This window comes from Panthera leo, chromosome D3 (assembly GCF_018350215.1).
Source record: "Panthera leo isolate Ple1 chromosome D3, P.leo_Ple1_pat1.1, whole genome shotgun sequence".
Classification (NCBI taxonomy): Eukaryota; Metazoa; Chordata; class Mammalia; order Carnivora; family Felidae; genus Panthera; species Panthera leo.
This window is the reverse complement of record NC_056690.1, coordinates 80,638,494-80,652,868: the sequence shown is the minus strand read 5'-3', so window position 1 is coordinate 80,652,868 and position 14,375 is coordinate 80,638,494. Positions and strand designations below refer to the sequence as shown.

Below are 14,375 nucleotides of genomic sequence, written 5' to 3'. Positions count from 1 at the left end.
ACCTGGCCCATGCTTCTGTGGGCTTCAGTTTTACTCAAAGATGATGGACAGAAAGGGCCTTTATGTTTACACGAAAACTAACAGAAATGGTAAAAAGCAGAATGCAAAAGGAGTGTGTGATTTTAGATTGCAGAGGAGACTTGAGAGAAATTTGCTTGTGATTTCAGGCCATACCCCAGACTTCTGGGCCTATCAGCTCACTTCTCTTCAGCCTTAGGGGCAGGAGACTTTGAAGAGCATGACGGTGACCACGTCACTGCCTACTTCCTGAGGACTCAGCCACGAGCGCTCCTTTCGTTCATCTGCCACGTATCCATGCCCCACCGCATACGATGCGCGCGGCGTTTTGTTGGAAAGGACATGGCTCTGAAGTTAAAAGGATCTGCTGAAATAATTGTTTCAACTAGAGTTTAAAAACCATCAAACAAACTAGTCTGACTTAATTCGTTACTCCAGTTTTGAAAGAGCATATGCAGTCCTGGCTCCCTGCTGTTCTGTCACGAGTGAGGCAGGGAGAAGAGTGGCATGAACGGCCACCTGTGGTCTATAGACGCTGCGTCATCCCTTTCCTTTGCCCTTGTCAGGAGCCCTGCCCCACACAGAAATGGACACAAGATTCCTGGCACGTTAGAAGATCCCCTACATAATTATTACTGACCCAGATTCTAGAACCCTAGTGACGACTGCTCCCAGTTTCTGGTTTTTAGATACACAGGACAAATGCCTCCATGACCTTTAAAGTCTGCGAGGTCAGCTACTCTACCGGGCTGACACCGAACTGGTCCCTGATCTGTCTTCATTTGCATTATCCTACTTTCTGAAGAATTAATCCCTTTTCTTTCATCCATTTGACCCAGCAGTTCCCCATGTTCTTTGTGTCTTTATCACAGAACTGGTTCTCTGTCTCTCTCTCACCTCACCTTACAAACAACAGCAAACAGAGTTTGATTCCAAGGGATATTCAGCTTCCTGTAATCAGTGTTCTCAAGAGTGTGGCATATTAAAAATACTTCATGCTGCATTTCCCCGTGAAAAGAACACAGATCCTAGAGGTGAGTTCACTCAACTTATCCAAGTAGTTTATTACTGCACAGTACAGCATGGAAATAATCTGCAGAAAATTTCAAACACTTTAAAAGACACTGTTCACCCAGTAATTAAAATCAAGATGCCACAGGAACATGTCAAATTTAAAAAAGAAATCGCTGACATGGTGTTTACACTACAAATTTCACTCACCATATGTATCACCTGTTTGTTTTACCTACTCAAACCACACTGCAAAAAGGGTTAGAATAAATCAACAACTGGAGGTTACTCAACTAAGAACTTGGGGAACCGAGCGCTGTATTCATGGTCACTTTTGCTTTTTGGATTCATCAGCCACTAGTAGCCCAAGTGCAGACTTCGGCCTAGGACTAAGCGAGCAGAGTCTGGCTTATGTGGTGACTCTGGGATCATGTTTTCCTGTCTAGCCCACGGAGAGCTGATCTACATCCAGACAAAGCCTGTCTATTTTAGAACCAGAATAGAACACAACCCGCTCCAGGAATACAGGACTGGAGGTAGGGACGACTAATTTGAAAGAGATAAACAAAGGGGAAGACAATAAAACCAAGGAACAAAAGTGCTCTGGCACTGGGTCCACGTGGGCTCACTGGAAAATTCTGAAAGGATACTTTTTCCTACTACCAACTTCTATGACCTTCCTGCCCAAGTACAGAAATTGATGCTGGAGGATGAGCAGATGTCACTGAATGTACCAACATGAGAAAAGGCCACACCTAAATTTTATCCAACATTAGAGGAGGGTGCCGACAGCCTGTTTTAGGGGTACAAGAATAGTGGCTTAGTTCCTCAAGTTAAAAAATATATATTTTAGCATATATATTTTAGTAGGGGAACTTATTTACCCTCTTAAATAGTAATTGGCTTTGAAGCTTCGGTAACAAAGCTGTGAATAAGCACTTTCCTTTAACGTCTTACAAGATGAGACCGTATGGAGAGAACAAGCTAGTTAAATATACCAGGGCCCGTCCCTCTTTAAATCATGTTACCTGCTCAGGTTTTATAACTGCAAGGATCTTAATTTATGATATACTTTAATTGTGGCACTTTGCTTTCAAGAAGCAATAGGAATATAATCTAGGGTTATTAACTCAACAATGAAATTTTAGTATAGGCCGAGTGTTTCAATTGAGGATAAAAATGATCTCTTTTACATTAAAAACATGCTAATTTAGAGCTCAGTTTGCGGTGAAGAGGCGCCCAGGTGTTTTATCACTTGAGATGCAGCAACTCTTTTTACCAAGAATTTTCTTGGTTTAAATGCGTGTACCTGCTTACACAGCAATTTAAAATATTCTCATGTGAGACAATGACATTTCAGCTCAGAGTTCTAAAACAACAGATCTACTACTTTTTCGACACTAGCTGCCCAGGGCTGCAAAACGGATACTTCTGTACATAAAGGATGCGAGAGGGTGCCCACCGCCACTCCCATCCCAGAGCAAACCCCGACAACAAAACCTCTATCTGCTGGTAGTGGAAGCGCTGCATGGTAAAGACCGGATGTTGTTAACATGCGGAGAATGCTAAGGTATAGAAGCTGGGATAAAAAGAAAAGTCAGGGGCGCCTGGGTGGCGCAGTCGGTTAAGCATCCGACTTCAGCCAGGTCACGATCTCACGGTCCGTGAGTTCGAGCCCCGTGTCAGGCTCTGGGCTGATGGCTCGGAGCCTGGAGCCTGTTTCCGATTCTGTGTCTCCCTCTCTCTCTGCCCCTCCCCCGTTCATGCTCTGTCTCTCTCTGTCCCAAAAATAAATAAAAAACGTTGAAAAAAAATTAAAAAAAAAAAAAAAAAAAAGAAAAAAGAAAAGTCAAAGAACAAAAGAAAGAAAACCATTAAAAAAGCAATACCACAAGTAAAACCTTTAAAGGAGCGATAAAGTCAAACAGAGCGAAGGCAACGGGAAGGCGTTAAACAGATTTACCAGGCGCCGACCGACTTTAGAATCCAGGAAGGCAAGCAAGGGTCTTGGAGAGGATTCGGTTTCACAGAAGAAGAGTCAGATTTTGCAAAATCTAGTTAAAGCCTGAAAAGTTTAAATGTCTATCTGTTATCTGTACTTTAAACCAGATACTTGGGGGAAAAAAAAAAGCCTCATCTACAATTTCGAGTAAGAAAACACTAAAAGACAGGTGCAGAAAGTTAAGACCAGCAAACGGGAGGTTGTTCTTGCGACTCTCCCCTTCTCGAGCTGGTGCCCCACCGGGCACGGTGCACAGAGACCAGTTTAATAGGTCCCTGTCGTAGCACAGCCCCCGTGTCCAGTAATGGGCAGGACAGGAGCCCTGGGAAGCTTAGCTGTCAACCTCGTGCCAGTGCTGGAGGCAAAGAAGTATTTGTTTACGTAACAAATTTCCAGATTTTGATGGTCATCAGCCAGAATAGCTGCTGCATATGATCACAGCTGAACCACATCAGGAGTGTATTAATTATAGCTAACATTACAGGGTTCTTCCTGTTGCCACTCCTATTCCAAATGTTCACACGGAGGATTTCCCTCATCCTCACGGCAAGACTGCAAAGGAAGGACTCGTCTTCCCTCAGTTTACATATGAGGAAATGAAGCAGTTGAGGAACTTTTAGCTGGAATAAAATTCCAGGTCTGTTTCCTTTCAGAGCCCTGCCTCTTCACCCTTGTGAAAGGTACTATATGGAAAGCAGAAGTAAACTATGCCTATGAGCTTATAACCAATGTTCTAAAATGCCAGTGACGTACGAAGTGATAGTGTGCTCTAGGTAAAATATATCATGGCCCAAAGCACGCACATACTTAGAAAATGACTTGTATATACCTCAACCATGTAAATGGATAAAAACCACTGTAGTGAAAGATTATGCATGCTCCTTAAAGTGTCTTCAGTGGGGCGCCTGGGTGGCTCAGTCGGTTGAGCGTCTGACTTCGGCTCAGGTCACGATCTCACGGTTCATGAGTTCGAGCTCCACTTCAGGCTCTGTGCTGAGAGCTCAGAGCCCAGAGCCTGCATCGGATTCTGTGTCTCCCTCTCTCTCTCTGCCTCTCCCCTGCTTTCTGTCTCTCTCTCTCAAAAATAAACAAACATTAAAAAAAATAAAGTGTCTTCAAACGTCTACATAATTTCTTAAATCTGATACATAAAGATCATAACAGAAAGTGCCTGGAGGGTGGCCAAGAAAGATGACTTTGGTTCCTTTTTAGGAGATTAAAATGTGCTCCAAGTCTATAACCATGGAATTATTTCTTACTAAGCACAAAACTGACGATCAGAAATGCTAAGATACAAATGCAAAAATACATTATATGTAAATAACTCCTTACTTTTGCACCAAAAATCATGAATAAAAAGGTTGTTACGCGGCTTTCATTCTGGCAGGCTGGTTTCATCCTATGATCTACCCTGAGTCAGAAGTCGCGAACTGCAGACTGTTTCTGCTGCCAATTTACGGTCTTCATGGACACAAACCCCTTTGTTTTCCAGCACCTCACATCAGATGGGAATAACAGCTCTTCTGCTAGTTTCATTAAATTGAAATGAATGTTTGGGGATGGGAACGATGCGGGATCTGTCAAGGGAATTAGTACTAACTGGGTGCTGTGCTGGTGGATACGATTTAATCGCGTGAGTCTGGGGGAGGAGCATGCAGTTTGTTAACTTTTTCAAACTGCTGTCAGGCATTTGAGTGACATACGCTTTGAGCCTCATAACCACCCTGGAAATGAGGAGGACAAGTATCGTTAGATGGGAAAGAGTTAGGTGACTATATGGTTAGCCTCAATTCACACAGCTAGTTATGGACAGAGCCCAGAGTATCACTTTCCCAACTCCTGATCCTGTGTTTTTTATTTATCGCTGTTGGTTTTTCCCTCTGCTGACAAGGCAGCGTAGCCCAGTGGTTGGAAAAGATGGGGCAACGTCAACCGAGAGTCTTGAATCCAACAAAGGTGCAGACATCGTGAACTGATGAATTAGACAAAGCAATTCTCTCCTGTGACCTGCTCTTGGAGGCTACGGAGTCAGACCACGTACCTTGATTTCTGGGAGCTGCATCACTTCAGGAAAGACTTCAATGCAATTAGAATGTGCAATCACGGTGTGCATACGCCTGCAATTCATGACAGTGGTCGGGATGGCTTTCAGTTTATTCCCACTGACATCAATTTCTTCAAGTTCCTCCAGTTTTGCCATTTTACTAAAGAAAGGAAAATCCAAGGGGGAGCAGGTCGTAAAATAATCCTAAGGCAATTAAAAAATAATAATACATAACAAGAATAAAAAGGGAATTTACTATGAACCTAAAGATTCTTTAAAGATTCACTGTATAATATAACTGTGTGTTAACTATACTGGAATTAAAAAATAAAAGATTCACTTGTAATCATCATTTTAACAAGACCCGGGCGCCTGGGTGGCTCGGTCAGTTAAATGTCTCCATCTTGATTTTGGCTCAAGTCACAATCTCATGGTTGTGAGATCAGGCCCCGTGTCAGGCTCTGCACTGACAGCACGGAGCCTGCTTGGGATTCTCTCTCCCTGTCTCTCTGCCCCTCCCCTGCTTGTTCTCTCTTTCTCCCTAAAAAAATAAAAAAAAAAATTTTAAGACCATTTTCACTACTGGTTTTGAGTATCAAAGTAGTTTAACACCTCCTTTCCTAGTATAAAACAAAAACTATTAACTTCAACTGTTCAAATTAGCAAAAAAAGAAAAATGGATGTCTCTTTCCTCTTAAAACTGTGTGAATTAAGTTATTCTGGCAACAATCGCTTTGCTATGTAGCTTAGTCTCAACACCAATAAAAATCCTACTCAAGTGGGATAATAAGTTAGCATTAATCCACTAGAAGTGCTTTAAAAAAGCTCAGTTTGAGGGGCACATGGGTGGCTCAGTGGGTTAAGCATCTGACTTCAGCTCAGGTCATGGTCTCACAGTTCATGAGTTCAAGCCCCACATCGGGTTCTGTGCTGACAGCCCAGAGCCTGGAACTTGCTTCAGATTCTGTGTCTCCCTCTCTCTCTGCACCTTCCCTGCTCACAGTCTGTCTCTCCCTGTCTCTCAACAATAAATGTTAAAAAAAAAAAAATTAAAAAAAAAAAATCAGTTTGAGAGAAAGACTTGTCTTTGTATTGGCTCTGAAAGGTCAGGGGAGGCAGCATAGCCCAGGGCGTTTGCTCATATGAAGACATGCTTTCCCCAAAACCCCACTCCCCAGATTCCTGTGACATCATTTGTGATGGACCATCTCTGGACCTGGCAGGGCCCAAATGCAAACCGTGCCCAAAAGAAATTCCTTTCACCTCCTGTTAAATATCTGCCAAGGAGGACTCTTGCTAACCTTACTTTAATAACACATCCTAATACATTGAACACGTTTGTTTAAGAATGTCTTTTATTGTGGTGGCGTCCAAGTCCTGATTTCAGCTCAGGTCATGATCTTGCAGTTTGTGAGCTCAAGCCCCATACTGGGCTCTGTGCTGACACAGCAGAGCCCATTGGGATTCTCTCTCTCCTATCTCTTTGCTCTTCCCTCTATCTCTCTCGAAATAAATGAACATTAAAAACAAACAAACAAACAAACAAAAAACGGCTAAAAGAATGTCTTTTATTTTTCAGTCTTAATCTATAGTTGATCTTAGTAATATTAACCAATAATTATAGTAACCAAATAAAGAAAATGTGTTAGGGTTTCTTGCCTTTTCTGCAAATGTGGAGGGAAAAAACCATGCACCTCTACAATCCTGTAATAGCATCTACCACTCCTCTGACCCTTTCTCTACTACTGGTGATGCTGGGCTCCAAAAACTGCAGGATTTCCAGTAAGTATAACTCAAACTTTGAATCATGTAGTTTACAATTGTTGGTATCTCTTCTGTTTGTTATGGTTTCATTTGTCATAAGAAGCCTTCAAAAAAAATTTAGCAAGAAATCCTTTTATTTACTTTTCCTTCTGTCATCTCTCAAATATAAAATTTATCTTATTTATCTTGAAAATTAATATATTCCGAAGATACAGTAAGAACTGAGTTTTCATTTTATGACATCAGGTCTTTTAATATCCTGAGCAGGAATCAGGATATGCTACAAACAACACTGTGTACACAGACTGTGAAGGGATTGAGCTCCGACTGCCTGAATTTGTGAGACTATTACTTGAATATGCTGTTATCATATTTGGAAAGAAATATGGAGAAATCCATGAGTAATGGGGCATGGAAAATGACCAAAAGTATAGAAATCGGGCCCAAGAAAGAACTTAAACAAGTTTCCATTCCTCCACATACAAGGAAGGTGACCAATGGACGAGACCGCTGGAGCATGTTCTCTAATTTGGGAAACCATCTGTGGAGCGTCTGCCCCAGACCAGACCTCATATATACACGGCACTGAAGGCGACAAATCACAGTCCTGACTCTTGAGGAACTTGGGGTCTTTAGGGGGCACCTGTGCTACATCACAGTCCATAGGGAGACAGAGATTGTAGCAAAATGCATTTTTATGAGGTACAGAAAAAATTCTCCGTAGGTAGGGTGATTACAAGTGGCATGGTCACTGGAGGCTACTATCGAAATCTGAGTTAGTGGTAGTTTCTCCTGCAGGGCTTATTTGCCTCTCAAATAGGATGAGGAGTCCTTTCAGAGATATTATTGTTAGGTGATTGCCATGTTTTCTTCCAAAAATATCATCTCCTCATTCTACAGTAAAATACTACGTACACAGTAAAAGTACATGGAAGTAAAAAAAAAAAAAAAAGTATACAGAAGTAAAGTACATAGAAGAAAAAAGAAGGTTTAATCATTAATATCAAACGAGAGGAAACAATACAGAAATAAATATGTACAATGACAACAAAAAAACCCAGAGCAATACTTTAAGTCCATGCGTATTTGGCCTTCCTCACTTAGTGAGGTTTCCATAGGCTCGTAGCCTTGAGGGCGGCAGAGGGACGCCGTGCCACTATTTCTCGCTCTGCCCGGTGCTCAGCTGGAGCTGGCAGCAGAATACCAGAAGGGGCTGGCGGCCGCCTCTGTGCTGGGCGTGTGTGTGTTCCAGGTCCTAACTTGTGAGATGGACAAACGCCAGTGACCTGCACGTGGAGTATTTCCTTCGTGGCAGGCTGGGTGTGTAGGTTCACCCCAAGTTAGACACCGTGCCACTGCCCCCCCAAATTACAAGTTCAGACTACAACAGAATTAAAAATGGAATATTCTGAGAGCCAGAAGTTATTTGTAATATGACATGGTGTCTCTGGTCGCATAGGCCACCGGGGCTTTTTATACCACAGCACAAATAAAAGACTGGTAGCTACTTAAGAACCGTCAGGTTCCTGGTTTACGTTCTAATTCCCACCTACCGTATTAGGTTAATTAAACAGAATAATAATTTGGTTACAAAGAACCAAAAGAAAAAACATGCCCACGAAATAACAATACCTTATTTCAAAATCCTAAGAATGCCATAGTGATTGGGTCCGTGGATACATTCACAGGAGAAAAGCGAACACATTTCTCTTTAGGGAAATGTTAATCACAGCTGATATGAAAGACAACTGTGAACTCAGGAGGGACAAGCTTCACTTTATCTGGGAAATAAACATTTTAGCTTTTGCCTTTCCACCTGTGAACCCACTTTCAGAAATGCACCGGAGAACACTTTGTGACCTTCCGTTACCTTGCTGGAAAACTCTGAAGTCGGTTATAGGCCATGTGAAGGATCTTTAGGTGGGGGTGTCCTGTTAACAAGGGCACACATTTATCTGTGAGGCTGTTATTTGTCAAATACAACTCCTGCAGGATGCTGCTCGTCTCTTCCGACAGAGTGGCTGGCGGAAGGGTTTCCAGTTTGTTGGCAGACGCATTCAGGAATCTCAGGCTACAATGACAAAATGCAACAAAATCCCACTGATAAGCCAGAGCTCTGGTCCAGAATCCGCAACACATCTGGAATTTTTCTGACTGATACCTGGCGTGTTCTAAACTGGGTTTAGAAACAGGCATTTAAAAATAAACCCTGGCTTTCCTCGCCTGCATATGGATACGTGACCCCACGCTCTGTGATGAACACAGTAACTATCGATACGTGCTAGACACGAAAAGGTAAAAATCAACGTTTACGTAAGCACCAAGGTGAGAGGAGGGCATTCATTCTACAGCTGGTAGGGAGTGGAAGAGAAGGTGGCACGGGAAAGTTAATGTTCTGTCTTCAGGAAGAGAAAAACAATTGCCTATTTTTAAATAAAAGGGCCCTTAGGGTAACAGGACAATCAGACATGAGGTCACAATACAACTAAATCACACGGTGAGTGTGATGCCCAAACCGCGTTTTGCAGACGCGTGTTCGCGACTGCGGCGTGTGCTCCATCCGCTGTCAAGCTGTAGCCCCCGCAACACGGCGAGTGTTCAGCCCATCAGACTCTCCCCTGTGGTTACCAAGGTCAAAGCTGCCTTGCCTCCCCACCTGGAAAAGCCTGTTAATGAACCACCTTTCTCTTGTTTCAAAACCACCTAGGTTTGAAACTTTCGGCATCCAATTCAGGACCATTCTGCCATATGTTAAGAAAAAAGAAGAAAATCTTCCTTAAAAAAAAAAAATGCAATATGAGGTATAGCAGTTTTTAATCCTGGATAAAAAGAAGGCTTTGTATTGAGGAGTCATCCCCAGGACTGTCATGCCAAGCTGTCAATCCACTAATACTCCCCAATCTTGCAACCCCCCACACATACTTATACACACTGTCCAACTCCACTACTTGTCTAAGGAAAAGCAGTATCCCCAAAATAGAACATTTTCCATTAAAGAAACACGTATTCAGTTGACATTTAAAAAAAAAAAAAAAAGGGAAGTTAGAAAGGGCTGTACAGACCATAAATAGTCATGGGAAATTATAGTCGTGTGTGCCACACGGAAGAAAATAAAGGCCATTCATGCAGTTTCTGAAACTAGTTTTGAACTAGGAAGGAAACCAATTTCAGCACCATAGTTCTTTAAAGTATTTTTACGAGTCTGGTTCGTTAGGTCCCATTTATATCACCTGACTTAAATACCCTGTTAAGAATTTCTTCAGTATTGCAATGCATTGCCCTAAAATATCATGGACTGGGGTTGGGGGGGGGGGTAAATTATATGACAATCTCATTAAAATATAACTCTCTAGGGAATATATCAGTTATGGACACAAGGGAAGAGAGAATTCATGAATGTTCACCTGTCTTCAGGCCAGAAAAAAGAGGGAACACTGTTGGGAAAGGAAAAAAGACAGCCTAGTGAATGCTCACCTAGAAAGCTGCCAGAGGGACTTTGAAACCCCTCCCACCATGTGAATGAGGAGGAGACCGTGATTTCCAAAAAGACTCGTCCTCTCATCTTGTTGAAATTTGCTGCAGTGAAGGAGCCAAATACTCTTTTATGGGAAAGTAAGGGGGAAAAAAACCCTTACATCCTACCCCTCCAGGAAATGAAACTAACTTAAAACTACATGGGCTGGTTCCAAAGGATTTGATTTGAACTGAAAGGGCCTGGTTGAATCACCGTGTTAGCTAACGGCCAGAGAGCAGACAATCGGGCTAAAAAGTTTTTGATTAAATGGTCTTGGGAAAACTCAATTCAATACCCATCCTTTTACAAAAATTCCTAAAGCACCGAGTTTCGCCTCAAGTCAAGATGATGTGATAACCTCAAGCTCCTTCCCTTATAGATTTTGTGATAACTGTAGAAAACACGGTCTCGTGTGCCGAGAAAGGTTTCATCCCTATAATCCTCTTTACCAGGCAACCCTCTTCTGCTAAAGAGAGAAAAGGCAGTAACATAGGACTGCTTTCCATTCATTTGTAAGGTGCTATGCTGAGGCCACAGCTCTTTCCTATTTTCTATTTCATTTGATGCTCCCATCAGCCCCCAGAGATGGCTCTCATATTTCACAGAAGACAGAGACTCAAGCTGAGAAAAGTCAAATTACTTGGCAATTGTTAAAAAGTAATTAATGGCAGAGCCAGAAATAAAACCCAGACCTCATTAATCTTCAGAGTCCGCAATTCCCTGACACGTCTCTCCAAAATTCAAATGTTAAAAAACAGTACTAATAACACATTTTCCTGAGGACATTTTCATAGGCCCTCCTCGTGAAAAATGCTGGAGGTCGAGCAGGACACCTGCGGGCAGTGTGGCGACCAAATGCACACAGCACTTCAAGACAACTCAGATTCAAAAACCATTCTTAGCAGAAAGTACAGAAGTTGTGGAGAAAAAAGTCATGTACGGCTTCTGCCCTAAAGCATCTGGAAGGCTGCCCACAACAGCAGGGAGAGACAAATCTACTTCCTGCTTCTTGAGCGGTCGCTCTGTTCCTCCCTGACACGTTCTGTCCATCTGCTCTGGCTCATCTAGGCTCTGTATCCTGTTTTGTTTTTGTTTGTTTTTCAGTAATTTCCAGCACACCCTTACATTTTACAGCCGAGTCTGCCACTGAAGCCAAGCACGGGATTTGGTGGTGAAACCGATTCCCCTATTTGTAGGTGCGCCAGGCTGCCTGCATTTTAACAGTGTTTTTTTGGAGATCAGGCCCGGGACTTGTACTCTGTTAAAAATCCAAAAGGTCGAGCCTGAGCCCAGCAACTTTCCTACTTTTAGACAAAGACTTGATTTCTGGCCCCCAAATGTCCCAGGAAGTGCGTAACCCTCTAAATTCCTTATCATCTGTCTGCACAACATAACACTTTTACCAACTTCATTGTCTTCATAAGGTTGGTAGCTCGTAAAGGGCTTCCAAACTTTCATGATAGTAACCGAGAGTACAAAGGACATTTTACGTGACCACCCAACACAGATGCAGCACACACACGTGTAATTAAAAGTTTCATGGAACAATCACTACTTAGTCTCACTTTATCCTGCAGTGGCATTTTCCATCCTACTTAATTTCTTAAAGTGCTGGGAGGAGCCCTCTAAATTAATGCCATACTCCACTCTTCAATTCGAAAAACAAACCACAATTATTGTCTGGCAATACCACCTAACAGTGCTGATTCCGAGTGGAGAAAAAGCGCATGCAGTCTAACAGAACTATTGTTTCAAAAGGTAGGGAAATCTGCCTGGCTTGGGCACTAAAGGCCACGAGGCTACGAGGTAAAGGAACAAAAGGTATACAGATGAAAGAATTGTTGAACAAGAACACGAAAAGAATTAGTTTTAAAAAGAAGTACAGTTATAATTAACAGTGATGCAATGCTACGAGTTCGTCTACAGACCTTCGCCCAACTTCGTCAATTATCCCACTGACGTCCTCCACCTGGTCCAGGACCCAATCCGGGATCCCACCTTGCATTTCGTCATCGTGCTTCCTTAGCCTCCTGTAGTCAGTTTTATTTGTCTTCAACAACTTTAACATTTTTGGAAAGTACTAGACAATTATTTTGTAGAAGGTCTCTCAACTTACATTTGTTTGATATTTTATCATTACAACACGGTGGTACGTTTTTGGCAAAAACACAGAGTAGTGATGTTGCACCCTCCTATCGGAAGGTACACGATTCTCGAATTCAATGCCCAGATACGCTGATTAAGTCAGTCAGGTTAAGGCTTCAAAAATCTGTGGAATTAAGGATTCTGATGATCAGCCACACTGAGACAGCAGAACTGAGGTAAGGGCCAGGAATCTGCATGTTCAATAAGTTACCCAGGGCATTCTGAAGACACACTTTGAGAAACACTTTAATTTTATTCTCAAAACACCAGTACTTCACCAGTTAGCTCCCTTCACTTAAACAAAATAGTGTAGGCACCTTAGCTCTCAAAAATGCCAGAAATATCTGTCTTTGCCAAAAGGCACCAGTTGTCATGGTCAATTGATCACGCTCTCCAAATTCTCTGTTCCCGTTTAGTCCCGTTGATATTTACACATGTTCTGAGTCACTAAAACTTATGGTCTGTAATGTGACTAATACTCTCAGGGTATTTATTTTTTTTTTTTTTAATTTTTTTTTTCAACGTTTTTTATTTATTTTTGGGACAGAGAGAGACAGAGCATGAACGGGGGAGGGGCAGAGAGAGAGGGAGACACAGAATCGGAAACAGGCTCCAGGCTCCGAGCCATCAGCCCAGAGCCTGACGCGGGGCTCGAACTCACGGACCGCGAGATCGTGACCTGGCTGAAGTCGGACGCTTAACCGACTGCGCCACCCAGGCGCCCCTCTCTCAGGGTATTTAATAATTACCATGTACTTCATCCGCACATACACCCTCCCCACTGCCCCCCTGAAAGTACCTTGTACTGCTCCAACCACGGATAAAAACAGATCCTAATGTCCACCCACAGCAGGAATCTACAACTGTCCTTTAAAGGGTCAGCTGCGACTTTGTTAACTAGACCAGCCGAATTCGGGAGCAGCTCTCCTGTGATCAAAAGAGTATTCAGGTGCGAGATGGATGGGGAGGTGGCCATCACCAAGATTTCAGGAACGGAAGGGTGGTGGTCCCCCCTCCACTCGTTCCAGTGACCCAGGGGGACTGTCGACCCCACCCTGCCCAGTTGTTGATGAAAAACTGATGATCCGAAACTCTCCTGGGGGCCTCCATCAAGGAGATCTCCAACTCTGAGCAAAAAGAGGTAAGCTGGGAGATCCTGGCCAGTGAGATCTGGATTAGAATACTGCCAGTTCACCCCACAGAACAAAATCCCGCCCTCATCATAAGACACAAAATCACAGCTTCTCAGCAACACAAGGTCCATAGCATCTCATATCTGTCTACAGTTTTTGACACAGCTGCCAGTGAAAAGCAAGTCAAAATAAACAAAACTCAAAGAGGCATGCAGAGAGTAAACTCATAAGCTAACATTGCCGGTTCAAGCTATAAGAACTTTAATAAAATTGCTCTAAAGTTTTCAGAGGAAGAGAGAGATATTACTAAAAGTCACCTAATTTAGGGGCGCCTGGGTGGCTCAGTTGGCTAAGCAGCCAACTTCAAGTCATGATCTCACAGTTCCTGAGTTCCAGTCCCACATCAGGCTCTGTGCTGACCGCTCAGTGCCGGGAGCTGGTTTCCGATTCTGTGTCTCCCTCTCTCTCTGCCCCTCCCCAGCTTGCTCTCTCTCTCTCTCTCTCTCTCTCTCTCTCTCTCTCAAAAATAAATAAACATTAAAAAAAAAAGTCACCTAATTTAAAGCACATTCCCTTCTCTCATTTGGTTACCAGATACCCTCCCGCCACCAGGTGAAGAAGATGAATATACACCACTCTAAAGCTGTAACACTTAACAGACAATATCATGTAATTAAAACCATGACATTGGTTTTAGCAGACGAGATTCAGAGCTAAAGAAAAACTCACAAGAAAGGGAGTCAA

General features: G+C 42.8%; 1 protein-coding gene across 1 annotated transcript in view; it reads right to left on the bottom strand.

The window, feature by feature from the left end:
* Positions 1-14,375, bottom strand: part of PHLPP1 (PH domain and leucine rich repeat protein phosphatase 1) — a 212,508-nt gene that overhangs the window by 23,402 nt on the left and 174,731 nt on the right. The window contains exons 11-12 of the mRNA XM_042909413.1: positions 8,710-8,910; positions 5,073-5,235 (exon numbers count right to left, since the gene is read on the bottom strand). Of these exons, the coding sequence (XP_042765347.1) occupies positions 5,073-5,235; positions 8,710-8,910 (364 nt within the window). The remainder of the gene's footprint in view (positions 1-5,072; positions 5,236-8,709; positions 8,911-14,375) is intronic.